The 26,683-nt window shown below is 35.8% G+C and overlaps 1 protein-coding gene and 1 long non-coding RNA gene across 5 annotated transcripts in view; one reads left to right on the top strand and one right to left on the bottom strand.

The window, feature by feature from the left end:
- Positions 1 to 26,683, top strand: part of INPP4B (inositol polyphosphate-4-phosphatase type II B) — a 349,938-nt gene that overhangs the window by 202,656 nt on the left and 120,599 nt on the right. For all 4 annotated transcript variants that reach the window (XM_063108552.1, XM_063108553.1, XM_063108554.1 and 1 more), the window contains 2 exons: positions 365 to 542; positions 15,979 to 16,182. In XM_063108552.1, coding sequence (XP_062964622.1) covers positions 365 to 542; positions 15,979 to 16,182 — 382 coding nt within the window. The remainder of the gene's footprint in view (positions 1 to 364; positions 543 to 15,978; positions 16,183 to 26,683) is intronic.
- Positions 273 to 22,549, bottom strand: LOC134386415 (uncharacterized). The gene is made up of 5 exons (XR_010024461.1): positions 22,438 to 22,549; positions 21,391 to 21,452; positions 16,151 to 16,222; positions 7,846 to 7,981; positions 273 to 633 (listed from the first exon to the last, which is right to left on the bottom strand). It is a non-coding gene; the product is annotated as an uncharacterized LOC134386415 (long non-coding RNA).

Genomic DNA, 26,683 nt, shown 5'->3' with positions numbered 1-26,683 from the left:
AGGATTTATACTGAGATGGGCTTAAATATAAAGGACCACACTTTTCCCTGTGTGGGAACATGGCTTTGGGTTCATTAGTAATTAATATTAAAACTAATTTGTTTTGAATACTAATAAATGACATGTAATCATACAAAATCTTTTCAATGGTTGAGCAAGAACTAGATTTATTTTACCTAGTTTTAAAAAGAATCCTGGTCATCTTTAAACTCTTAGGGTACCACAAAAGTATCTTAGAGCAGTTCTTATCTGTTCAGTAGGAAATAAGACATTTGGAGTTCTGTTTATCATTTGCCATCTTGTATCAAGGGCTGCAAATTCTTTGTGCTTTTTGTGTAACTTGCCATTATCTTTGTTGTTGCAGTACTGGATACCAGTTTATTTACTATTCACCTGAAAATACAGCCAAAGCAAAAGAAGTTCTCAGCAACATCAATCAACTACAACCTCTTATAGCAATCCATGCAGACCTACTGCTTAATTCTGCAAGCCAGCGTTCTCCAGACAGCTTGAAGAATTCTTTAAAGATGCTTTCAGAAAAAGTAAGATCCAAATCATCACTACAGTTGGGGAAAATGAAATGCTCAAATTCCCATTGGTGTTGCTTTCTGCATATATTGCCTTTCATAGAATCTGGAAATGTAAAATAGACTAGGTTAAAAAGTAAGCTTCAAAGTATTGCCACAGGATCAAAATGAACTGGCCTCCTTCTCTTTTCAAATCTTACTGAGCATTCATTTTTTTCTCCTAGTAGGAGTTGAAACCTGATATTGGTTGGTGTGTATTTTCTCTTTTCCTTGGCATCTTTCATTTTCTTTGGTTTATGGTCTTATTAAATGAATTAAATAAGATTGTGAAAATTACTTTATTTCCCTCTGATGATCACCTAATTTTTATGCATAGAAAGCTACACATTTAAATAGAAATGTTACTTCATTTCAAAGCAGAACTTTGATATGGATTCATATCAGTGGCATGGGGTAATTCCTCTAGTTCAATTTGCTTTCTACAACTTTATCTACCAGGAAAAGGTTCTAAAAATTTCAAAAAATATTAGTTATTGTTTTAAATATAGTAGAACCTAAACCTTAGTTTATCTAAAGGGTTCTTGCTCCTGTATGTACAGAGAGGAAATGCAGTTTGGCAGGGGTAGATACTCACTATCAACTTCAATAACTAATTAGGACATCTGCAGGATATAGAGAGAACCAAGATAGAAAAAGACAAATTAGGCCTTGGTTTGAAATGGAAAACCAGTTATCCTGCATGTACTGGATTGAATTATGTCCCCCTAAACTCACTGAAGTTTGAATTATGTCCCCCAAGTTTTATGTATTAGAAACTTAGCCCCCACTGTGACTGTTAAGAGGATGGGAAATCCTATTATGGTAACTGAAAGATGTAGCCATGAAGAGGTGATTAGATTGTAGGACCGTGTTCCTTAGTGAATGGATTAATAATGGTGGTCAGGGGTGCGGTTCTGAAGGCTTTAAAAGGAGAGGAGAGTCTCTCTCTCTTTGCTTCCACCATCTTGCCAATGTGAGACCCCTGGGTGACTGTCACCACCACCAGATGGACTTTGGACTTCCCAGCCTCAGAAACTGTAAGCAATAAATTTCATTTTCTTATAAATTACCCAGTTCCATGTATTTTGCTATAAGCAACAGAAATGGACTAATACACTGGAGTCCAGTTCCAGTGTGCTCGTCCTTCACCTCGGCATTCTGAGGACATCTTATAATTTATTATGAGACACTTCTAATAAACATGCCCTTAAAGAAACTGATCAAAGAAAATTCTCCCATTATAATTCTAGAATAAGACAACAATATAGTTCATCACCTCCCTGAAGAATAGATTCATAGTAACCTGAATCTAATGCATGCATACTTTTTATTAAGATATATTAATTTGTAATAATAACACATTACACTTAATAATTTTAGCTAAAATCATACATAAAATCATTCTCATAGTGGGAAACTAATACCTATTTTTGTTAAAAAATATCTAATATCTACTCAGAAAGGTCAAGTGAACTGTATAATAAATTAAAAAGTAAATAAATCAAAATTCAAGACTTCAAGTTTAAAATGCAGCATTTTTTTTCCCATGCCATAATAGGTACTTCTATCATGAAAAGGGAGGAAAAAATAGACCCAAATTTTACAAGGATTGTGTCAGGTATTCAAGGGGCTTCATGCCTTATATTATTTTACTTAGTTGTCACAATTGTGGGGTGCATATCATCTTCATTGTACAATGGAAAAGACTAAAGCTCAGATGAATTTTTTGAAATGTGCAAAGTCATTTATTTGGGTCAAATCCAGAATTCAAACAAAATCAGAGTTCAAACTAAAGGCCTGGTTGACTCTAGAATGGAAACTCTTTCTGGTATCCTCCATCTAATGTATATGTTTTGACAATTCTTTGTTTAAGTTAAAAAAAAATGTTTTTATTAGACGAACTTCTCAGCAACACTTAAGTATTCTAATAGCAAATATATCTTTATGGAAGGCAAAAAAGAAAAAGAAAAGAGGAGATTGTTGCATACAGGCATACAGTAAAATAATATTATTTCACCTTGGTTCATCTCTTTTTTGGATTTATAGATAAGGAAAGGTTTTTCTGGATTCACCTGAGCAGACAATTTTAGCAAATAGCACATCAGTGCAGTGATTACAGAGCAGTATTTATGTTCTTCCTGTGCATTGGGCAGGGATTTGTCATTTCATACATCATTTTCAATTTGCTTCCTTGATTTGGGGAGGGGGAAGGAGTGATGGGTATTTTCTCCTCCTTTAATTCAGCACCGCTCCAAAATTTTCCCCTACGTTTTCTTTTTTTTTTTTTTTTAATTTTATTTTGTCGATATACATTGTAGCTGATTAATGCTCCCCATCACCAAAACCTCCCTCCCTTCTCCCTCCCCCCTCCCCCCGAACCATGTCCTTTCTGTTTGTTTGTTGTATCAACTTCAAATAATTGTGGTTGTTATATCTTCTTCCCCCCCCCCCCGGTTTTGTGTGTGTGTGTGTGTGTGTGTGTGTCTGTGTGTGTGAATTTATATATTAATTTTTAGCTCCCACCAATAAGTGAGAACATGTGGTATTTCTCTTTCTGTGCCTGACTTGTTTCACTTAATATAATTCTCTCGAGGTCCATCCATGTTGTTGCAAATGGCAGTATTTCATTCGTTTTTATAGCTGAGTAGTATTCCATTGTGTAGATGTACCACATTTTCCGTATCCACTCATCTGATGATGGGCATTTGGGCTGGTTCCAACTCTTGGCTATTGTAAAGAGTGCTGCGATGAACATTGGGGAACAGGTATACCTTCGACTTGATGATTTCCATTCCTCTGGGTATATTCCCAACAGTGGGATGGCTGGGTCGTATGGTAGATCTATTTGCAATTGTTTAAGGAACCTCCATACCATTTTCCATAGAGGCTGCACCATTTTGCAGTCCCACCAACAATGTATGAGAGTTCCTTTTTCTCCGCAGCCTCGCCAGCATTTATCGTTCATAGTCTTTTGGATTTTAGCCATCCTAACTGGGGGGAGATGGTATCTCAATGTGGTTTTGATTTGCATTTCCCGGATGCTGAGTGATGTTGAGCATTTTTTCATATGTCTGTTGGCCATTTGGATATCTTCCTTAGAGAAATGCCTACTTAGCTCTTTTGCCCATTTTTTAATTGGGTTGCTTGTTTTCTTCTTGTAAAGTTGTTTGAGTTCCTTATATATTCTGGATATTAATCCTTTGTCAGATGTATATTTTGCAAATATTTTCTCCCACTCTGTTGGTTGTCTTTTAACTCTTTTAATTGTTTCTTTTGCTGTGCAGAAGCTTTTTAGTTTGATATAATCCCATTTGTTTATTTTTCCTTTGGTTGCCCGTGCTTTTGGGGTCGTATTCATGAAGTCTGTGCCCAGTCCTATTTCCTGAAGTGTTTCCCCTATATTTTCTTTAAGAAGTTTTATTGTCTCAGGATGTATATTTAAATCCTTAATCCATTTTGAGTTGATTTTAGTATACGGCGAGAGGTATGGATCTAGTTTCATTCTCCTGCATATCGATATCCAGTTATCCCAGCACCACTTGCTGAAGAGGCAGTCCCTTCCCCAGTGAATAGGCTTGGTGCCTTTGTCAAAGATCAGATGGCAGTAAGTGTGAGGGTTGATTTCTGGATTCTCTATTCTATTCCATTGGTCAGTGTGTCTGTTTTTATGCCAGTACCATACTGTTTTGGTTATTATAGCTTTGTAGTATAGCTTAAAGTCAGGTAGTGTTATGCCTCCAGCTTTATTTTTTTTGCTGAGCATTGCTTTGGCTATTCGTGGTCTTTTATTGTTCCATATAAATGTCTGAATAGTTTTTTCCATTTCTGAGAAAAATGTCTTTGGAATTTTGATGGGGATTGCATTGAATTTGTATATCACTTTGGGTAGTATGGACATTTTCACTATGTTGATTCTTCCAATCCAAGAGCATGGAATATCTTTCCATCTTCTTGTATCCTCTCTAATTTCTCTCAGCAGTGGTTTGTAGTTCTCATTATAGAGATTTTTCACCTCCTTGGTTAACTCAATTCCTAAGTATTTTATTTTTTTGGTGGCTATTGTAAATGGGCAGGCTTTCTTGATTTCTCCTTCTGCATGTTCACTATTGGAGAAAAGAAATGCTACTGATTTTTGTGTGTTGATTTTGTATCCTGCTACTGTGCTGAAATCATTTATCAATTCCAACAGTTTTTTTGTAGAGGTTTTAGGCTGTTCGATGTATAGGATCATGTCATCTGCAAACAGGGACAGTTTGACTTCATCTTTTCCAATCTGGATGCCCTTTATTTCCTTCTCTTCTCTGATTGCTCTGGCTAGTACTTCCAACACTATGTTGAATAGGAGTGGTGAGAGTGGGCATCCTTGTCTAGTGCCTGTTCTTAAAGGAAAAGCTTTCAGCTTTTCCCCATTCAGGATGATATTGGCAGTGGGTTTGTCATATATGGCTTTAATTATGTTGAGATACTTTCCCTCTATACCTAACTTATAGAGGGTCTTTGTCATGAATGAGTGCTGAACTTTATCAAATGCTTTTTCAGCATCTATAGAGATGATCATATGGTCCTTGTGTTTGAGTTTATTAATATGGTGTATCACATTTATTGATTTGCGTATGTTGAACCAACCTTGCATCCCTGGGATGAATCCCACTTGATCGTGATGAATAATTTTTCGTATGTGTTGCTGTATTCTGTTTGCTAGTATTTTAGTGAGGATTTTTGCATCTATATTCATCAAGGATATCGGCCTGTAGTTTTCTTTTTTGGTTATATCTTTACCTGGTTTTGGTATCAGGATGATGTTTGCTTCATAGAATGAGTTTGGGAGATTTGCGTCCGTTTCAATCTTTTGGAATAGTTTGTAAAGAATCGGTGTCAATTCCTCTTTGAATGTTTGGTAAAATTCTGCTGTGAATCCATCTGGTCCTGGGCTTTTCTTTGTTGGGAGCCTTCTGATAACAGCTTCAATCTCCTTTATTGTTATTGGTCTGTTCAAATTTTCTACGTCTTCACGGTTCAGTTTTGGGAGCTTGTGTGTGTCCAGAAATTTATCCATTTCCTCCAGATTTTCAAATTTGTTGGCGTATAGTTGTTTATAGTAGTCTCGAATGATTCCTTGTATTTCAGATGAATCAGTTGTAATATCGCCTTTTTCATTTCTAATTTTTGTTATTTGAGTCTTCTCTCTTCTTTTTTTTGTTAGCCATGCTAATGGTTTGTCAATTTTATTTATCTTTTCAAAAAACCAACTTTTTGATTCGTTGATCTTTTGAATTGTTTTTTGGTTTTCAATTTCATTCAGTTCTGCTCTGATCTTAATGATTTCTTTCCGTCTGCTAACTTTAGGATTGGATTGTTCTTGTTTTTCTAGTTCTTTAAGGTGAAGTGTTAGGTTGTTCACTTGCCATCTTTCCATTCTTCTGAAGTGAGCGTTTAATGCAATAAATTTTCCCCTCAATACTGCTTTTGCAGTATCCCACAGGTTTTGGTATGATGTATCATTGTTTTCATTAGTTTCAATAAATTTTTTGATTTCCTGCTTGATTCATCAGACTTTTCATCACAAACCCTAAAAGCTAGAAAGGAATGGGATGATATTTTCAAAATACTAAAAGACAAAGATTGCCAGCCAAGAATACTCTACCCTGCAAGGCTATCCTTCCGAAATGAGGGGCAAATAGTATATTTCTCAGACAAACAAAAACTGCGGGAGTTCACTACCACAAGACCACCCTTACAAGAAATCCTCAAGGGAGTACTGGGTTTGGTTCCTGAAAAATAACTACCACTGCCATAAAAACCTAAGAAAAATCTAAACCCGCTAGTACAATAAAAATGGCATTCATGAAGAGAAAACAAGCTAACAAAAACACTATCTACAACCTAAGGAACCAACAAACAAAGAAACCAAACAGTAAATCAGAAAGCAAGGAACAAAAGACACCTAAGACAACCAAACAACCAATAAAATGCTAGGAATAAATCAACACCTTTCAATAACAACTCTTAATGTTAAAGGCTTAAATTCCTCAATTAAAAGACACAGACTGGCTGACTGGATCAAAAAGCAGGACCCAACTATATGCTGCCTACAAGAGACCCACCTCACCCATAAAGATTCACACAGACTAAGAGTGAAAGGATGGAAAAAGATTTACCATGCAAACAGAAAAGAAAAACGAGCTGGAGTGGCTATTCTTATATCTGACAAAATAGACTTTAAACTAAAAACCATAAAAAGAGACAATGAGGGACACTACTTAATGATAAAAGGACTGATCCATCAAGAAGACATAACAATCATAAATATGTACGCACCCAATGTTGGAGCAGCCAGATTTATAAAACAAACTCTATTAGACCTAAAGAAGGAAATAGACACTAATACCATAATAGCAGGGGACCTGAACACTCCACTGTCAATATTAGACAGATCATCTAGGCAAAGAATCAGTAGAGAAACACAAGATCTAAACAAGACTCTAGACCAATTGGAATTGGCAGATATCTACAGAACATTCCACCCAACAACCTCAGAATATTCATTCTTCTCATCAGCACATGGATCATTCTCCAAGATAGATCACATATTAGGTCACAAATCAAGTCTCAATAAATTCAAAAAAATTGGAATTATCCCATGTATCTTCTCAGACCACAATGGATTAAAACTAGAAATTAATAACAAACAAAACTCTGGAAACTATACAAACACATGGAAATTAAACAGCATTCTACTTAATGACATATGGGTCCCCTACGTTTTCTTCTGAGCAGACAAACTTTGTCTACTAATAAATCTCAGCCCTTGAAACTAGGAGAATCATTCTCAAGTTAAGTTTGCAAGCCATGCATTCTTTTAAGAAGTCATGCCTGGAATTTCAAAAAATTATCTCAGTTAACAGTATTGCATAGTCTATGAAGACTGTTAGTAGCTCCTGGCTTAGAATAAAATATGGTCCATAAATTTAGCATGAAAGACAAATAGTTTTAGTGGCATCTTAAATTTAAATACAATTTATTAGTAGTAGGTTTTAAGCTTAAAAAGTTTTGTTTTTAAGTTTCCTGAGTCTTGTACATTGAATTAAAGAATAAAAGTTCTTTCTTCATTGGTGGTTCCCTTGTTTCTTTTATTGATTCTGAACTGGAATGTTTGGAAAATAAGTACTTAGAATTGTTCTCTTAGGAACTCATTCATACAGCATATTCAAGACATAATAGGAGTTGTCTATATTCAGACTTATCAGGGAATTGTGAAAGTTTTATAGCTTTTGAGTACCTGAACACAGGAGAGTTCACTGTAGAAGACTGGCATGGCAGGAGAATGCTGAGTGTAGCCCAGGGGTGGTGTGGAAGGAAGCATTCAACTATTTTTTGATGAGATGACATCTCTCCTCTTAGGCAAGTCATTGCACCTGGAGATGATAGCAATGGAATCATTATCAATTAAACATTTACTCAGAGTCTGGGGGAAAAGCAAGGGGCAACAAGGCATATGCTGTGAGTGTCAGAGTAGGCCATATATGTAGACCCACAAGCAATTCACACCATCTCTACTATTGCTGAGAACCAAGCCACCGGGCTAGAGCATCCCAGCACAATTCCATCCCTATAAACTCCCACTGGTGGAAACAAACAAGCCAACACAGTTTATAAAAAATAAAAGTATTTCTGATATTCATACTATTTGCCAGACACTGTGCTTGACACAGGGAAACAAAATGGAATGACACAGACCTGTTCTTTCCAAAAAATCCATGATTCTTGATGGTACTACTTGTGATGATAATGATGATGGCAATAATATCTAACATTTACTGGAGGCTTGATAACTGTAAGGTTCTCTTCTAAGTCTTCAATTTTCATTATCTCATAAGGTGGATACTGTTATTTTCAACATTTAATTTTCCATAATCCTATGGAGTAAGTATTGTCAGTATCCTCACAGTTGAGGAAACTGAGGCACAGAAATATCAATGTACTCATAATCATAGCTTCAGTACTATGAGTACTATGATGGATGCTTGTGTGTAAGACTAGGAGAATGAAACAGGTGTGGGGAATGGGGGAAGCATAACTAAAATTTTGCAAGAATGAATATTTCTACTTTTTCTTTATGTCCTAAGTGCACAAACTTAGTTAAATTGCACTGAAATTTTTATTCTTAATATATCTTCTGATGGATAATTGGATTTGATTGTGGCATATTAGTTTATGAAAATATTAAAGGAATAATTTAATCTTATGATATAAAAGTCTAACAAAACTAAGCTCTGAGTTTATCTGAATAATTTCAACAGAGGAGACAATGGATAGGCCAAAATGCTAACATAAGATATGAAAGATTAATAGAGTGATATACAAATGCATTTTCTTTTTCCTTAGACTGGAAGTATACAATTCTATGGGGCACAAAAAAAAAAAGGGGGGGGGGGGGAAGTAATGTGAAGAAATTCAAACTGAAAAAAAAATAAGAAAAATAAAGTCCTAAATGTAGACAATGTATAGGTATTTTTCATAACCCAGAAGTATGTGTGGCATTAACTTTCACTTTCAATTGCCCATCACTTTCTCTATTCCATAAAGATTGATTGACCTCGTTTAGAAAGTCATTATTATCCCACACATCAAACAGTTCTATTGAGCACTTAACTGTGTGTGGTATTGTACGTGATGCTATGTGACAAATACTACATAGACATGGCCTTAACTCTTACAACCTAAGAATTTAAAAGAATGAGGGTGTTTAATAACATTACAATTCTTAAATGACTAAAAATAAAGGTTTTGTTGCAGATATTAGATGCTATGCTCACAGTATGTTTGAGAAATTCTCACAGCTTCCAATCCCAGTAACCTTTCAACCTCAACTTAATGTACCAAAACATTCTGTTATATTCAAAGAAAAATAAAAAGCATTTCATTCTAAAACTTAAATTAGGATCTTCTTAAGAAATGTTCTGTTTTCTGTAATAGTAATGCCAAGAAGCTAGTATGTTAAGAATTTGGAGACATAACATATGTGCAATTGGAAAAAAGTCAAACATATGTGCCATTGCAGTCCCAGAAGAAGAGGGAGAAAGGGGAACAGAAAAATATTTAAAGAAATGATAGTCAACATTTTTCAAAGTTTGATGAAACAATGAAACTATACACCCAAAAGTTCAATATACTTCAGCAGAATAAATATAGAAAAAGAAGCTCAGGTATAATCAAACTGCTGAGAAACAAGGAACACTAATGGGAATGACAGCAGACTTCTTATTAGATGCCATGCAAACCCAAAACAATAAGTGACATCTTCAAAGTACTGACCGCCCCCCCCCCCCCCCCCCCCGCAAAAAAGTTAATTTACAATTCTATACCCAGAGAAGATGTCTCTCAAAAACAGAGGTTAAATAATGACCATTTTAAACAAACAAAAGCTGAGGTATTACATAGCAACTTGCATTGTAACGAGTGTTAAAGGAATGTCTTCAGGGAGAAGGAAAAGATACCGGATAAAATTAGTATCTACACAGAAGAACAAAGTCCCAGAAATGGTAAGAATGAGAACAGATACTTTTTAAAATTTAAACATTTAATTTTCTTAAATATGTTTACTCTTTCAAACAAAACTAACAATGTATTATGTGGTTTGTGACACATTAGTGTAGTATAGAAATATAAATCAATGAAATAGAATAGAGAATCTAGAAATAGACCCACACATATGTGTTCAAATAACTTTAGATGAACTTGCAAAAGGAAATGCATTAGGGAAAAAACATCTTTTCATTATTATGCGGGAACAATTGAATATCCATATGCAAAAAATAAGCCTTTATCTTCACTTATACAAACATAAAATGTAATTCAAAATGAATCATAGACCTTAATATCTAAAAGAAATCCAAAAGAAAACAAGCAAACAAACTTCTAGAAGATAACATAGGAGAAAAATTTTGTCATCTTAAGTTAGGCAAAGATTTATTAGAACACAAAAAACATTAATTAAAAAAAAGAAAAATGATATGTGAGACTTTAACAAAATTACAAATTTTTATCCCTCAGAAGACAGTTAAAAAGAAGCAAGTCATGAACTGAGAGATAGTATTTGTAAAATATACATCTGAGAAAGGACTTGTAACAGAATGTATAAAGTATTCTAACAGCTTAATTATAAGAGAAACAACTGAGTTAAAAATGGGCAACATAATTAAAAAGATAATTTACCAAAGAAAATGTAAGGATGACAAATAAGTATATGCAAAACAGTATCTTTTATTAGGGAAATGCAAATTTAAACTACAATGAGATGCCACTAACCACGTACTAGAACAACTAAAATCAAATAGTTTCAACATATAAAGAGATGAGGAGGGTATGGAACTGGAGCTTTCATGCGTCATTGATGGGTACTCAATTATTTGCACACTTTGGAAACGTGCAAGTTTTATCAGTGTTTCATAAAGTTAAAAAGAAAAAGAACACGGCCATCTAAACCCCTAGTTATTGACCTCAGAGAACATTCATTCTGTAGGGACTGAGAAGTCTGTTTAGTGAGGAAGGATGGGATGCCTGCTTTGTGAAGATCACCCTCTTAGCAATACATAGGCTGAGTTAGCACAGTGGGTTTAAATTATTGGACATTATTGGGCATCACGGAGTGTCAGTAATTATTCCAGAAGAGCTTGCTAAAACAAGCTCTGATTTAGTAGTTCAGGGCTCAAACTCAGGTGTATATATTTTAATATTTGTGGCCTTTGGATAATATACTGAAAAAAAAAAAAAAAGAGAGAAGTTACTTAAAAAGCAAAACCAACCAGTTAGGAGACTGTGGAAAGTATCCAGATGGAATGTAGAAAGGATCTCAACTGGAACTAGCTGTGGGAATGTAAAGTAAGGGGCAATTTTTAAAATTATTAAAAAGGTATAAGTAGAAAAAAATTATGTCTAATTCAGCAAATAGACACTACTGAAGATGATCCAGGGTTTTGAATTCTGAGTTGCTGAATGCAGTGATACCACTCAGAAGGAAAATCTGGAAAGAACACATTTACTTTAAAAAGAAAAACACACAAAAACTTGAGTTTACCCTGACTTTTAAACACAAAGGACTTTAACTTAGTGGATAGAGATGGATTTTAGTGACCTCAGCATAAAGATGATAGTTGAAAACTACCAGAGAATGGGTTATGTCACCAATTAAAACAATGCTTTTGAGAAAGTAATTTTAAGGTCCCTTGAGGCCAACTTACTGCATTTTGTGTGAGCAGAGGATGAGTCAAAAAAGGAAACTGAAAAGTTCAGTCAAGAAAGAGGCACATAAATAGAAGAGTGCACTTTACATTTTACAATGAAATTCTATAAGAATTTCACAGGCAGGCATTGTAATTTTGTACAAACTGGGAAAAAGTGATTACGTGTTTTATTCATAATATATATGAGCTGCCCAGATGTCAGGTAACCTCCTGGCTGCTAGTCCAATATTCTTTCCTGTAGCGAATATTGAAGATACATCACTGCACTTATGAAAGAGTAAAACATTATTTCTCTATCACATAATTAAAGGATATCATATATCAAAATAAACAAGGTCTTTCTTGCTGCATACCTGATTACTAAAATAATAATCACTTGCTTATGACATTGGCTACTTCTGTATTGCAGGTGGAATCAGACATTGCCATGAATTTTTTTTAGTGAGAATGAGATTAAATAGAATAGGACTTTTCTTAATTTGTTGAGATCTCGATTGGAAAAGAGTGTTTTTTAAATGAACATATCCTAACTACTCTTCTGTCATTAATATTCAATAATTAGGAAATTCTCATCCCTCATCCTCAGGAGAAGTAATTTTTTGTAGTTTTACACTTATAGATAATTCTGTGTGCTGCTTCGAAGAATAGTTGTATGGGGATATGAATTGAAAAAATGTCAATAAGGCCAGAACGTATTTCATTTTTAAGATATTATTTCTCTTTTATTTTTAATATCAAAAAATGAAGTAGATCTGCCTTAGGTTCACAGTTTATTTTATATATATATATATGTATGTATGTATGTATATGTATATGTATATATTGCTAAGCTGATATTTTAAATAAATGTTTTGCCTACCCTTATGATAATATTTAGACAGCCTTTATGTAGTCTTTCCTTTAATGTAGTACAAATTGAGTCAGAAAAGGAAAAAGGTTTTTTAAACATTCAATAGGCAACTTGGGAGACATGGTCACATCCTCTCCATGACTTCAACTTTCCTAGTATCATACCAGTTGCAAGAACAGCAATACGGTAGTCCCCCCTTAGCCACAGAGAACATGTTCTAAGACCTTCAGTGGGTGCCAGAAAGCACAGATAGTACCGAATCTTGTATGTACTATGTTTTTCCTATGCATACATATCTATGATAAAGTTCAATTTATAAATTAGACACAATAAGAGATTAATAAGAATAGCTAATAGTAAAATAGGATAATTACAACAATATACTATAATAAAGTGTAAATGTGGTTTCTCTCTCTAAATATCTTACAGTACTGTACTCACCCTTTTTCTTGTGATGATGTGAGATGATACAGAGCGTGTGTATGAATGAAGTGAGGTGAGTGAGGTAGGCCTTGAGAGGTAGCGTTAGCCTTGAACAGAAGCACTATGATACCATGACAGTCAAATCCGATGACTGTACTGGCTACTAAGTAACTAACTGGCAAGTGGTGTATACAGCATGGATACACTGGACAAAAGGATGATTCACGTCCCAGGGGAGATGCAGTGGGACGGTGCAAGATTTCCTCAGAATGGCACACGATTTAAAACCTATGACTTGTTTATTTCTGGAATTTTCCATTTAATATTTTCAGACCGCAGTTGACAGTGGGTAACTGAAACTGCAGAAGGTGAAACCACAGATAAGGGGGACTACTGTATACAGCCGTGTTGGGATTAAGTGACAACACTAATTTCCCCAAGCTGATATATTTTGACTGTGGAGCATCCAGGGTCTACACTGGTCTGCATTTACTAAGTATTGCTGGTCAAGAAAATTAAGATTTTTCCAGGTCACATGGATATTGCAATGAAATATTTACTTATTTTCTAACATAATATGATTCTGTGAGCAGGATACTGGTGATCCAGACAGTTTCCAAAGGCGGACAAAGTAAAAGATCAGCTATTATTGTGTTTGTTTAAGATTTTGTGCCTTACATTCAGTTATTCCAAGAAAATTATGAGTTGTAAATCTACAGGAATCTACTGCATTATCTCCTTTGCCTTTGGTGGTAAATCAACTCAAATGAGATTTGAATAAATGAAGTGGAATCTCTGCATGTGCATGCTTTGGGAAGAAAATGATGGTGATTACAAATACTTGAGAAGATTTCATCGGGTGTGAATAGATGTTCGGCTACATAGTAATTATATGAGTATTGTGGAGACTGGAGCTGTAGTAGCAGGAATTCAAAGAAGGCAAGCTGTTTTGCTCTAAAAATAAATCAAAAGAATTTATTTGAACCATCAACAGAGAAATAGTTTAGTTGAGCTGAATGGGAGTAAATTCACATGTTTAATATTTAAATTTGCATTGATGAGCACATCCATGCTATGTGAAAAATTATGTAAACAATGTTTCCCGTTTTGCTATAACTACGCTGACTTGTTTGAGTAGTCTACCCAATTTTTCCATCAGTACTTTTTTTATATCTTCCATTCTCATTTTAACACTTCATTGCAAACATCAATGCATACTTCTTTTTTGCCTTTCTAGTATAAGCTTCTTTTTTATTTTGTTTTCCTAATTTATTCCAAAAAAATGTTTCATCTTTTATTTTTGTATATTGTTTTTCGTGTGCTTTGTTTTCTTACCTTCAAAGTGGCTTCAGTATGTCTAATAAATTAGCAGAGTGTTTAAAACATCCAGTAAAATTTAGCAGTGAAGATAGTTACACAGACAGTATAGGGCACGCTTAATTATGAGGACTGAGATGTTCAAAACACTTGGGGAGTTGGGGTTAAGGAAAAAAAGGAAGAAGGATAGTTCGATAGCAGGTGGTGAGTGATGTGGGATAAGGGAAAAAGCTACTGAATTTGTGAGAAAATTCAGGATCCATTCCTTTTGTGCTTCCAATAAGCAGTATGCCATAAAACAAATCATCACAATTCTTTCTTAGTTTTCTTTTCTGGTTAATGAAGTCATCAACTTTAATACCTCTTTCTGCTCTAGAATTTTATAATCTGTCTCAAAGAAGTAACTATATAGATATGACAAAGTCTTATTAGGCACCTGTTTTGCATGTAGTTTAACTGGTTTTCTTTAATTGCTGACACTCCGAACAGGAAGATTTAGAGATAATTTAGTAACCTCTAGTTAGGCGTGGGACTGTTGACTGCATATTGAGAGTGCACCAAGAAATAATTACCTTGAGTTATAGCAATGGTGAAATCAGCACTATATCCAAAAATGTCTCATTAAATGAAGATGGTATCAATTGTTATCATTCAGTATAACGCTGTGATTTAACAGGCCCCTTCCAATAGATTAAAGAGTATGACTGTATTAACAATATGGGTCAATGCTTGACTTATTTCTCTAGTCTTGAACAGATTGTTAGGCCACACGTATGTTAAGTGTACTATAATACAGAAAATCAATTACTGCACCCTCCAGTCTATTACATGGTGAAGCTATTAAACATTTCATCGGAAAATTGCAAAGTACAGCTGTAAAGTTCTTTATTGTTGGGGAGCTGTCATTACTATAGTACTTACTAGGTATTTACCACCAGCTTGTAAAATCTGCCATGCCAGGTTTCACAGTAACCTCATTATCATTGAGCATTAGTGAAACGATTTGGTGGAGGTGACAGTTTAGGGGTGATAATAAGGAATAAAAGCCAAATATTTTCATGGGCAAGACTGCCTATGTCATCTCTACTGTTGAGATCTATTCATGATGCTGAAAAAAGAGATACTATTTTTTGAAAAGATAAGTCTATTTTTACTTAGCCTTTAACTCTGTTTAAAATATGAAGTATACGTAGTCTGATTACACTTTCTTTAAGGTGTGTTTGGAATTACTTGAAAGGTGCAGCAGGTAAATTTTGTTCAAATGATTATCCCCAGTGAAATTCATCTCCAAAGGCAGAATTCAGAGCTAAAAGAGAGGAGGTGGAGGAGACAGATGGTGTTTCTAGTGCATTTTAAACCTCAGCATTAACATTAAAACAGGAAGACTCAAGGCCTTGGCAGCATCCCCAAACCAAACTATTTTCCATCGATTGGTATGAGTCATTTTCTCTCTTTGGTGCCTGTATTTTTTCCACCATACACACCACTTAAGTACCAACAAATCTGCATTTGACCTTTTCATAGCTCCGTACTGAGATGCCTACCATGGTGCTTCTAATTCTTGTCCATTTCTTTCCAGACAGAGCTTTTTGTACATGCCTTCAAGGATCAGCTGGTCAGGAGTGCTCTTTTAGCACTGTACACTGCAAGGCCAGGAGGCATCCTTAAGAAACCACCCTCTCCTAAGAGCAGCACAAAGGAGAGCAGTCCCCAGGACCAACCCCCACTGATGAGAAGGCAGGACTCCATACCACATCATTCAGACTACGACGAGGAGGAGTGGGTAAGACCCTTGCGCATCACTTTCTTTTCAAAGTTTAGCCCTGAGAAGTAAAACAAGAATGATTAGAAAGCTCTGCTTTTCATAAAAACAAAAAACAAAACAAAACAAAAAAATTGGAAAGCAGTCACAATACAGATTGTGAATAAATAAGTCACATTTTTCCTTAGGGGCAAATTATATTTGGAAGTTGTATTCCTGATCAAACTTATTTGTCATAAAAATTCATATGCTATCAAATAAGTCATATGTATAACCAAGAATATGTCATCAAAGCAAAGCTGCCATACTCAAGACTTTATGTTTCCTTGTTTATTGCCAAACTATATAAAACATTAAAATCGTTTTTTTAGAAAAAGAGTCAAATCATCCATATTACCACTGTGTGGATGCAACGAGTGTTTTCATTGTTGGAATCTAGTATTTAGTTCTGGGCATAGTTTGGAAAAGTATTCACATTTTAAATATCAGTGGACGCAGAGATCTCTTAAATCCCTCTTGCTCATGATTCTATGATTAAGTAGGAAATGTTGCTCTGGGTGCTCTAAAATTGGCAGAAGGGTGGTCCCATAAAAGCATTCTTTTTAAAAAATAGCTAGTAAAGGTGAGTAAACAAAAGAAGCAGACATGGTCAGAGGAATTGTAGTTGGGCAGATAGGACGGGAGGAACACAAAAGTGCAGGGTGGTGGTGGGCTGGGGCGGGCGGTGTGTTGTTACTGAATCAGTGCACCTACATCATCTGAGAGCACTCCAGAGTACATGCAGATCTCACACACACACACAGGGAAGCCTTTACGGTATCATATGTGCAACCAAAAAAAAAAGAAGAAAAAAAAAATAGTGTGCTAGCTGTTAGATGTTAAGCTTTTAGTTAACAATGACTTTTCTTGTCACCCTAGAATTTAAGAGTGTTTGGGGAGTAAATTATTGGAAAGGCCAGGTCTCTCAAAAATAAATCAGTAATAAAAAATAAAAACATGCCATCTGAGGTGAGGCTTTGCTCTTTCTGTTAGTACAATTTCTATCACAGGAAGGACAGAGCTGGGTCTAAGAGGTAAATGCTGAATAAGTGTTTGTTGTTGCTGATTAAGACTAAATTTCTCCCACGGGAGACTATTCAAAAGAGCAAATCTAGCATTTCTCCCTTTTTCCTTCACCTTCTTCAAGTTTTTCACTGCTCCAAGGCATGTGCACCCCTTAACCTCTCTGAAGGTCAGTTTTCTCCACTGCATAATGAATGTAACAGCGCCTGTTCTGCTTAGCTGTTAGGGTGGTCGTGAGATCAATGATTCACTATGTGAGGGTGCTCCATGACCTGAAAGGCCTAGGCACATGCATTGTATTACTTTAGTAGGATTGGCGTATGTTTTCTTTTTTAAGGAATGTCAATTGGATACTCTTATTAGAGGATCAATAATATCCCTTGAGATAAAGGGGGGTGGGACTGAATATACCACAGAATATGGATTGTGAATTTTATTTATTTATTTATATATTTTTTCTTTATTTTTACAGCAGTTTTAGGTTTAACAGAAAATTGAGCAGGAAGTATTAGTTCCCATATTCTTCCCTCATCCACGTACACAGTTTCTCCTGTCATTGACATGTTACGTTAGTGTGGTACATTTGTTACAATTGTTAATCAATATTTGTGTATTATTATTAACTTAATTTTATATTAGGGTTCCCTCACTGCATTGTATAGTTCTATGAGTTTTGTGAATTTTAAAGTGTTTGGGTGGATATAACCAAGAAGTTATATTTCATATACAGTGAACATACAGTGTTAACCTTTTGACAAATAATGGCCATTTTCTATTAAATCAAGTAAGAATTTTGGAATTGAGTATCTTTTGTTTTCATCATTTTCATCTCAGTTCTACAAACCCTACTCTTATACCTCGGCCTCCTCCTCCTGTTCAAAAATCATCCCTCTCCTTCTTTCCCTCCTCGTTTCCTTTTCCTTAGATAATTTTTGAGACCTTCGATCTAGTAGGTGCTCCAAATGGGAAGGTAAGTAATGCTAGATTCTTACTTCTTGGAGCTCAGAGTCTAGTGGTGAACGAAAATATGTTAATAGTTACAAAACATTGCAACAAAGGTGGAGAGAGAGAGATGACAGAAGATAGCCTCTGCTAACGTTACTTCTATTCAAAATTTTAAATACAGAACTGTCTTATGATGGGTAAAGAAGGCAGAGAGTAGGAAATGTATACTAAGTTGAGAAGGCTCATGGAGAACCGCTCCCTTCGTTCAGTGTTACTGAGCACCTGTTCAGCCTGACTCACTGTGCTACATGCTGGGGACACAGGGAAACAGTTACTCACAGCCTATTCAGGGCTCTAGAAAGGCAAATGACAAGTACAATGCAGCCTTAGAGGTGTACCCCTGATACAGCAGGAATGTAGTAGTCATGGTGGGATTTCCAGCAGTCAAGAAAGTGGATGAGGTGGCCTTTTAGACAGAAACGGAATAGCTATGTACAAAGACAGGTAGTTGGTGTGTGTGTGTGTGTGTGTGTGTGTGAGAGAGAGAGAGAGAGAGAAATTATTGTTGGCTGTATAGTTGTTTCATTTTAAAGTTGGTGCAATTTGAGCATGTTTCTATTCCAGAGGCCATTTGAAAGGTTCAGAGGTGATAATGGATGGACCAAGGTCCTTAAAGAGAAGGAAGGAATCAATTCAAATACTAACAGGTGCAAGGACAAGTCCTAGGCGGAAGTGCTGTCTTCTGCTGGGACCGCAGGGAGGATGTGAAGATGGACTGGACTTTTGTGAGGGTGGGTGGGGCTGGGCGGCTGCCCCGCCATCAAGCAGAATCATGTGCTGAGAGAACGGGACGGGGAGGGCAGGCAGGGAGAGTGGTGGAGGTTTCAAATAGGCACCAAAGAAATGGGTAGAGGTATTTTTTAGCAACATTTGAAAAAGAAAGAATTCCAGTTTTTGTGAGGGGCCAGCCAAGATTGAGGTATCATTCTGCGTGGTTGTTGGCTCACCCTGGGTCATTCTCTTAGGAACACTTTAGTAATTCCTAGGAAAGAAAGTCTCGATTTTTTTCCCAGTTAATGAAGGAGTGTCTTCCAAGTTTCTCCTGGTTTCTTCTAAAGGCAAAAGATTAGGATGATAATGAAGGTCTTCATCTCTCTCTCAGCATCATTTCTGAATCTCCTCCACAACCCATTGTTTCTAGAAAGCTTATAAATGCTTTGGCTAAATTTACCACAATTACAAGGAAAAGCTTTCCCACTCAAGAAAGTTATTTTTTTTTTCTTTTTTTTTTTGAAACATAATTGATTGTACATATCTGTGGGGTACAGCATTGTAAAAAGATACTTCTAACTCTCTTCTCCTAATATAAATGTACTCTTTTTACAAACAATAACCATGTTTCATTGTTATATAACATTCTAATGGATTTTCCTTAGCAATCACTTTATAGTAAAAAGATCTTTTCATCAAGGGATAGGAATCTCTTATAATAAGACAAAAAAAATTTCACCAGAGTCATAACCATTTAGCATTATTTTCAAAACTTTATCCAACTTTGACAAATTCAGTAAATCCAAAGAAAATGTAGCTAATTAAAAGTGCCTTTAGAGACTGTGTTATTAAATGAATTGGAAACATAACTTTGTGTACCCCTTTTCTTAATTAGTTGTTAGAAAACTTTTAGCACTGATTACAAGTCTAGTCAACTTCTGGAAGTAACTCGGTGTTTTAAATTAATTTATTTGGGTGTCTGTGAAATCATGTGAAGATATTCCCTGATCAGTTAAATTGGCTTAGGTTTGCACATAAGATTAGAGTAGTTTCATTTTTAAAAAATCTGTTTGTTTTACTTAAGATCTGACTGTAACAGTTACCTAACTTGAAAACTGCATTTAGCTTCTTATAATAAATATTTGGAAAATGAATACATGGTAGTGAATTACTCTTGAGTCCTACTCTCCTGATGCACGTAACAACCTTTCTTTTGAGGTGAGGAAAGAGAATCCCTGCTATAAATCTGGGTGAGGCTGTTCTTTCTCTTTTCAACTTGTTTTGTTGGCAAAATTGATGACATATGTATCTGAATAATAATTATCTAGTCAATAAAATAGAGATTGAAACTAAAATGAGTACTTACAAGAAAATGTTCGTTACTTTCTGAATTTTACTTATTAAATAATTGAAAGCTTTAAGGGCTTATTTTTTCTGAAATGTCAGTAAGCAATTAAACCCTAAAGGAATATTTAGGATTTTATGACAATCAGTGCCAAGAGATAGACTAACATAGCATTCTTCATCTTTTATCCAGTAAAGATGACATACCGCTTTTCTTTCTCTATGTCCCTATAACAGATGCTTCCAGCAGCTGGGATTCCAAGATTATTTTGTCCAAAATATGAAAAGTGTGTCATCCGACCAAACTATTAGGATGACCCAGTTTTTGTGGATTTCAGTAATTATACTATTCTCTAGAACACTGATTTAATTTCAGCATTATTACACTGATGGATTTGGGGCTAAATCTGCCTATCTCTATTGAAATAAATTATTTAAACAAAAACTCTTCATCCTTTATATTCTGATCCATTCCAGCACAGTGCAGCACTAGGAAAACTATTCTTATTTTTTAGTCATATTCCAAACTCATTTCTTAATTGAACTACATTTCTATATCAGGCAACATTTCAGCATGCAAATTTACCAATTAATTCCCTTCTCCATGTTGCAAACATAAACCAAACTTTAAATTTTAGTCTCCATTCTTCAGCTAGGAAAACATTTGCTATTCCTTCTTACAGTAAATGTATGCATGTCACATAAGCACAATGAATGATCCACCTTAATCCATAATAATTTTTCAATAATTTTATAGACATTAGAAACAATAGCACAAATTCACAGTAATATTTATGTCAAATGTACTGTTTAATAAAGTCCATACATAACCTGAAAATTTTGTGGATTTTCTGCAACTCAATACAACCAAAGATTGTGGTTTGGAATAAGATTTATAGGAACCACTCTCTGCTATGTTCCTCACCTGCATCTTATAGTTCATTTTGTGCTATACCTTTCTCTTATGATGCCTAGAGCAAATACAAATGCTTAAGCTTGACAGGAGTATTGATGGAGATATTTATATTGCCATAATTGGTAGCAGTGTGCATAGATAGTTATAAAACATTGGTAACTACTGAGGACAAAGCATATTTGGCCAGATACCTCCATAGGCGATCTGTATTCTCAAATTCTCTTGCCAGCTATGTATTCCTCTTATACCTTACCTGTAGAGAAAAAAAGAATTCAGACCATGCAAAAATGAAGAGGTGCCTGTGCAAACTGATTTTCGAAAGAGATTTTGTTCAGGTCTCTGACTAGTTAGAATTAAGTTTTGTGAAACCATTGATCTAGTCTTAATAAGAAGGAAATAAAGCATTCTCATTCTTTAGAAGTAATCAATTCTTACAGCCAGCATGATACTAACCTATAATTAAACCTTTCCAAAGCAACAGCTTATAGCTTAGTTACCTAAATGAGTAATATATCCATTAAAATATGACCATTTATTTCCAAATTTTGTAAGTAATCAAGGTACTCAATACACATTTATAGAATAAATTAATGACTTTGAAGTTTGCCTTCCATTGTCATTCTTATTTGTCTTCTTAATTTGAAACAGAGTATTTAAATTTAATGTAATTCTGCACTATATCCAGTAACTTTTTCCTCTCTAGAATTCATGAATTCCTTTTGAGAATTTTGTTTCTCCCTTCCAGTGAAAAGTACCTAGTTACATCCTCTTTTCTTTAGTTGTTACTTTTCAATGTCTTAATCAACTTTAAGATGACTATTCTAGCCATTTTCAAAATATCCCTCTCTCCTTAATGCATTTTCTCAGTGTCTTAATCAACCTTGTGGTGACTATTCAAGTCATCTTCAAAATATCTCCAAACATAGACAGTAGTAAAATTCAAGATGGACACAGAACATCAGAGATGACCAAAGCTAAGAACATGACTAGTGAAGATGTCCAGAAACCTCCAGAAACCCATGGGTTGCAATTTTAACCTCACTTGATTATTCATGTGCAAATTGTATATGTCCTATGTACACAGAAATAATTTCTTTAGATGTTCCTCAGCAAATATAAATTAAAAGCAACTGTTTTCCCCTTGTCCCAGCATTTTTTTTTAATACCCAAGTCACACGTAATTGAGTTGTCTGCTTTGAACGTCCCCTCCTCTTCATAAGATTAACAAAACCACTCACTCTCTCCATCAGAAAGGGCAGGCAAAGACAGGGAGAAGTAGGCCAGTTGTTCCCTGTAAGGCAACTGAATATGTTCTGTCATCTGTTTTCTTGATGAATGGGAAACATTCTTGAACTTCTCCAGCCCATTTCACCCGGGAGAAATGTGCTTTGAATACTTATTTGATATTAAAGTCCACAAAAGGTGATTAAGCAAAACTCATGATGGTCCATAAAAATGCACAAATGTTCCATTTAAGGAAAAAAAGAAGAAAAAAAATGAGATCTTTATGTGCATGCATATTCATGAAATCTTGCCAATTTCTAGATTTTCCCTCATACAGTTAATACTTTCACCTTCTGTCCCATTTTAGAGCACCTAAACGGTGTTTTTCATACATACTAGTTCAATGTGCTCTTCAGAGTTAATGTAGAAATACGTGAATGGATTCGCTGAATCAGCAGCTCATTTTCCAACTCAACATGTATTTTTAACAAAGTTGTTTTATTCCTGTGAATGTAATGGCGATTTTTCTGTGGTTTTATATTGAATACCATCCTTCCCCCTGGATACTTTCTTGACTTTTACAATACCTGCTTCCATGTCAGATATTTTGATGAGCCTGTGTATAATGAAAGTGCAAACTTTAATACGCATATTTAGAAATTTATGATTACTCTTAAATCAAGTGCCCTCAAACTTTAATACATTCTATTGTGAATAATAAGATATTAGATATTATTTCCAAATAGAAATTTTTGAAACCACAAAATTTAGTCTATACTAATGGAAATGCTAAGGTCTATATAAGCAGATATATCAGGATACATTCAGTTTTTTTAAAAAAATTAGTCCTTGAAAATGGTTGTATGCGACACAAAAACTGATAATGTCTTACAGTTCAGTCAGTTATGCCAGTATCTAAAGATGTGCAGATAGCATCCAATTACCAATTTAAAATTAAAAGCATTAGTCAATCAATGGAATTTTTTCACTTGTTTTTAAACAAATGCTTTATTTAATGTTTTCACTGAATTGAAGGCTTTAGAATGATGTGGCATTTAGTAACATGAACTCAGTCATTCAGAGTATTGAGTTTGATTCAAACTTCAATTTGCAGATCCATGTAATAAGACCTTCTTATAGTTGTGTCACAATTTCTTTTTATTCCTTAATAGCAGGTTATTAAGTCAATCAACAGGTGTTAATTAGGCATAAATAGTGTGCGGCAATGTTATAGACACACATAGAACCAGACCTTAGCCATATCATCTCATTCAAGAAGATGACTTGCACTCATGAAACAAGCAGAGATACTGAAAGACATTTCAAGAATGCAGGTGGTTGTGTGATACACATTGATAGAGTTTGGATGTGTTGCCCCCCCAAAAAACTCACATGGAAATCTGATCCCCAATGGGGCAGTATTGGGAGCTGTTTAAGTCATGGGCTCATATCCCTTATGAATGGATTAAAGCTCTCTCTTGGGAGTGGGGGTCCTGAGTGAGTTCTTGCTCTATTAATTCCTTCTAGAGCTGGTTGTCTACAGGACCCTGGTACTTCCCCGCTCTCCCTCTTGCTTCCTCTCACCATGTGATCTGCTTGTACCTGCTGGCTGCTTGCTGCTTGCTGCCATGAGTAGAAGCAGTGTGGCCCATGCCAGATGCAGCTGTCCCAGAATCATGAGCCAAATAAACCTCCATTCTTTATAAATTACCCAGTCTCAAGTATTCCATTATGCAACACAAAAACGGACTAATACACACATTAAAATGTCAAAAATATTCAGAGAGGGGATATGTGACAAGTTGGAAAAGATGGCAGAATCATCCCTCCCTTCTTTCATTCATTTGATTATTCATTCTTCTTTTATTTACCTATGGCCTTAGGACCTGAGAACAAAGGGATTAATAAATAATTAATAAATAATAATTAATTTCTCTATTAGAAAGAAAAAGTATGTTAAGCAGAAAGAGTAGCACGAACAATTCTTGAGATAGTGAGCCTTGAAAGGGTGAGAATTTAGATTAATGCAAGATAAGAGAGAAGGCATTCTAAGCATAGAAGTCAGTATATGTCAAGGTATTAGAAATACCAATTCCTCTAATGTTTTCTTTATATCTTTGATGGTTAGCACCATACAGGCATATTGCAAATGTCTAGGAAATATGTGTTGATTTAATTTAACAGTATGTTTCTCGAACAGCAAGGAGACTGATCTGGATGAAGATTTCATTTTGAAGACAAAGAAAAATAGGGGGAATTATTTACTTCTACTCAGCTGTAGATGTGCCCTCAGACTGAGAGAAGAATGCAACACTGACTGGAGTACCAAGTCTGCTATTGATCGGAAGTGATGGAATGTGGAACTTGTGCATAGATCTGACTCTGTGACAGCTAATAGTATAGGTCTAGGCAAGACACAAGCCAGGGGAATATGTAGAGGTCAGTATTAGAGAAATGGTGGCTAAGTCCACTGGTGTTACTAGGGACTGAATTTCAGGGTGAGTGTTTTAGTCCATTTGTGTTGCTATAACAGAAATACCTGAGACCGGGTGATTCATAAGGACAAGAGGTTTATTTAGCTTACGATTCTGGGACAGCTGCATCTGGCATGGACCTCAGGCTGCTTCTACTCATGGCGGAAAGTGGCAGGCAGCCGGCGGGTACAGGCAGATCACATGGTGAGAGGAAGCAAGAGAGAGAGAGAAGGTGCCAGGGTCTTTTTAAGCAACGAGCTCTCGCGGGAACTCACGGAGTGGGAGCTCACTCATTAATCCCCCCTCCCCCCAGGGAGAGCATTAATCCATTCATGAGGGATCTGCCCCCATGACTCAATCAGTTTCCAGCACTGCTACACTGGGGATCAGATTTCCACATGAGTTTTGGAGGGGACAACACATCCAAACTCCATCAGTGAGGCCAAGAGTGAATTTTAAACTGAGTGTAGTTATTGGGAGATAAAAGTCAGGGACTTTTACATGACTAATCAGGTGAAGTTAAAGGAGGAAGATCAATAAGAAGCAAAGGTTAGGGAATCTCACTGCATTCTTGTAGATGTCACATGTCTGGCTATTTTTAGTGGACGTGTGTGTGTGTGTGTGTGTGTGTGTGTGTGTGTGTGTGTGTGTGTGTGCATTTATATGTATGTGGTGCGTGTTATATAGCTTGGGCTGTCCATGTGCCACTTTGCACCACAGAGTATTTTAAATGCAACTCCATTCATCTAACAGTCTGGATAAATTAAGATTCAGAGAGAAGAGCTTTCAAGCAATTGAAGGAACAAAAGTTTGCAGAATTAGGGAATTTGGCCAGTATAGAAAAAATTTCTCTCAATCAACTCAAGGATAAGCTGCAGCTTCTTTTTAAAGATGGGATTGGCCTTGTTATTTCACTGACTATTTCTAATCAGAGTCCTCAGAAATTGGTAATGACAAGTGGGAAATTTTTCAAGGAAATATAGATATGACAGGGCTATTTTGGACCTCCATATCAGCTCTGGTTTAGTTTTCACATTCTTGTGATCAAAAATTAGCATTAGAAAAGTTGATCAGCTAAGCATTACTGAATTTTTTTTAAGTTAACTGCTGATCCAAGACGGTCAAGATTTCTCTTGATGCTACCAAGCTTATAAACATGTGGCATGCTGAGTAAGCACCATGTCCTCTACCCTCATTGCACACTCTGACAAGTGTAATGTCCCCCTGACTAGTCACTGATGTGGCCATCAAATTTTTGTGTCTAGGCCACTGGGCTTGACCTATGTGTTTGCTTATGTCCTAACCTGGAAATAAATAAGGACCAAGATCAGCACCTGATTCAGAATGGAATAAATGCTGCTGCTAGTTCCCCACTGACTTTGTGCCCTCATTGACCAGATAAAGTTTATAGCCACCTCTCCTCCATGGAGTGAGGTTGTTGTGAAGGCTCTATTAATGGTAAGGACACTAATTATGCTCCATTTAATAAAGGTTAGACTTGAACCTACCAATTTTCCATTACTTCTTTTGTACAGCAGGAGCCCTAACAGGATAATGGCTGCTCTTTCTGGAGAGAAGGTCCATCAATCTGTTTTTCTGATAGGTGGTGGCTGTTTTTAGCCCTCTCCCATGGCAGGGAGCTAAACAGGATATGCAGACTGTTCATACTTCCCTCGCCTGAGAAGGAGAGGGACCGGAAGGGCCACGTACTACAGCCGCACACCCATCCTTCCATCGCCTGAAACTAACTGTGTGACTTCAGTAGAGAAGAAAGCAGAGTAGGTCC

This window comes from Cynocephalus volans, chromosome 9 (assembly GCF_027409185.1).
Source record: "Cynocephalus volans isolate mCynVol1 chromosome 9, mCynVol1.pri, whole genome shotgun sequence".
Taxonomy (NCBI): Eukaryota; Metazoa; Chordata; class Mammalia; order Dermoptera; family Cynocephalidae; genus Cynocephalus; species Cynocephalus volans.
This window is presented reverse-complemented; position numbering and strand designations above follow the sequence as displayed.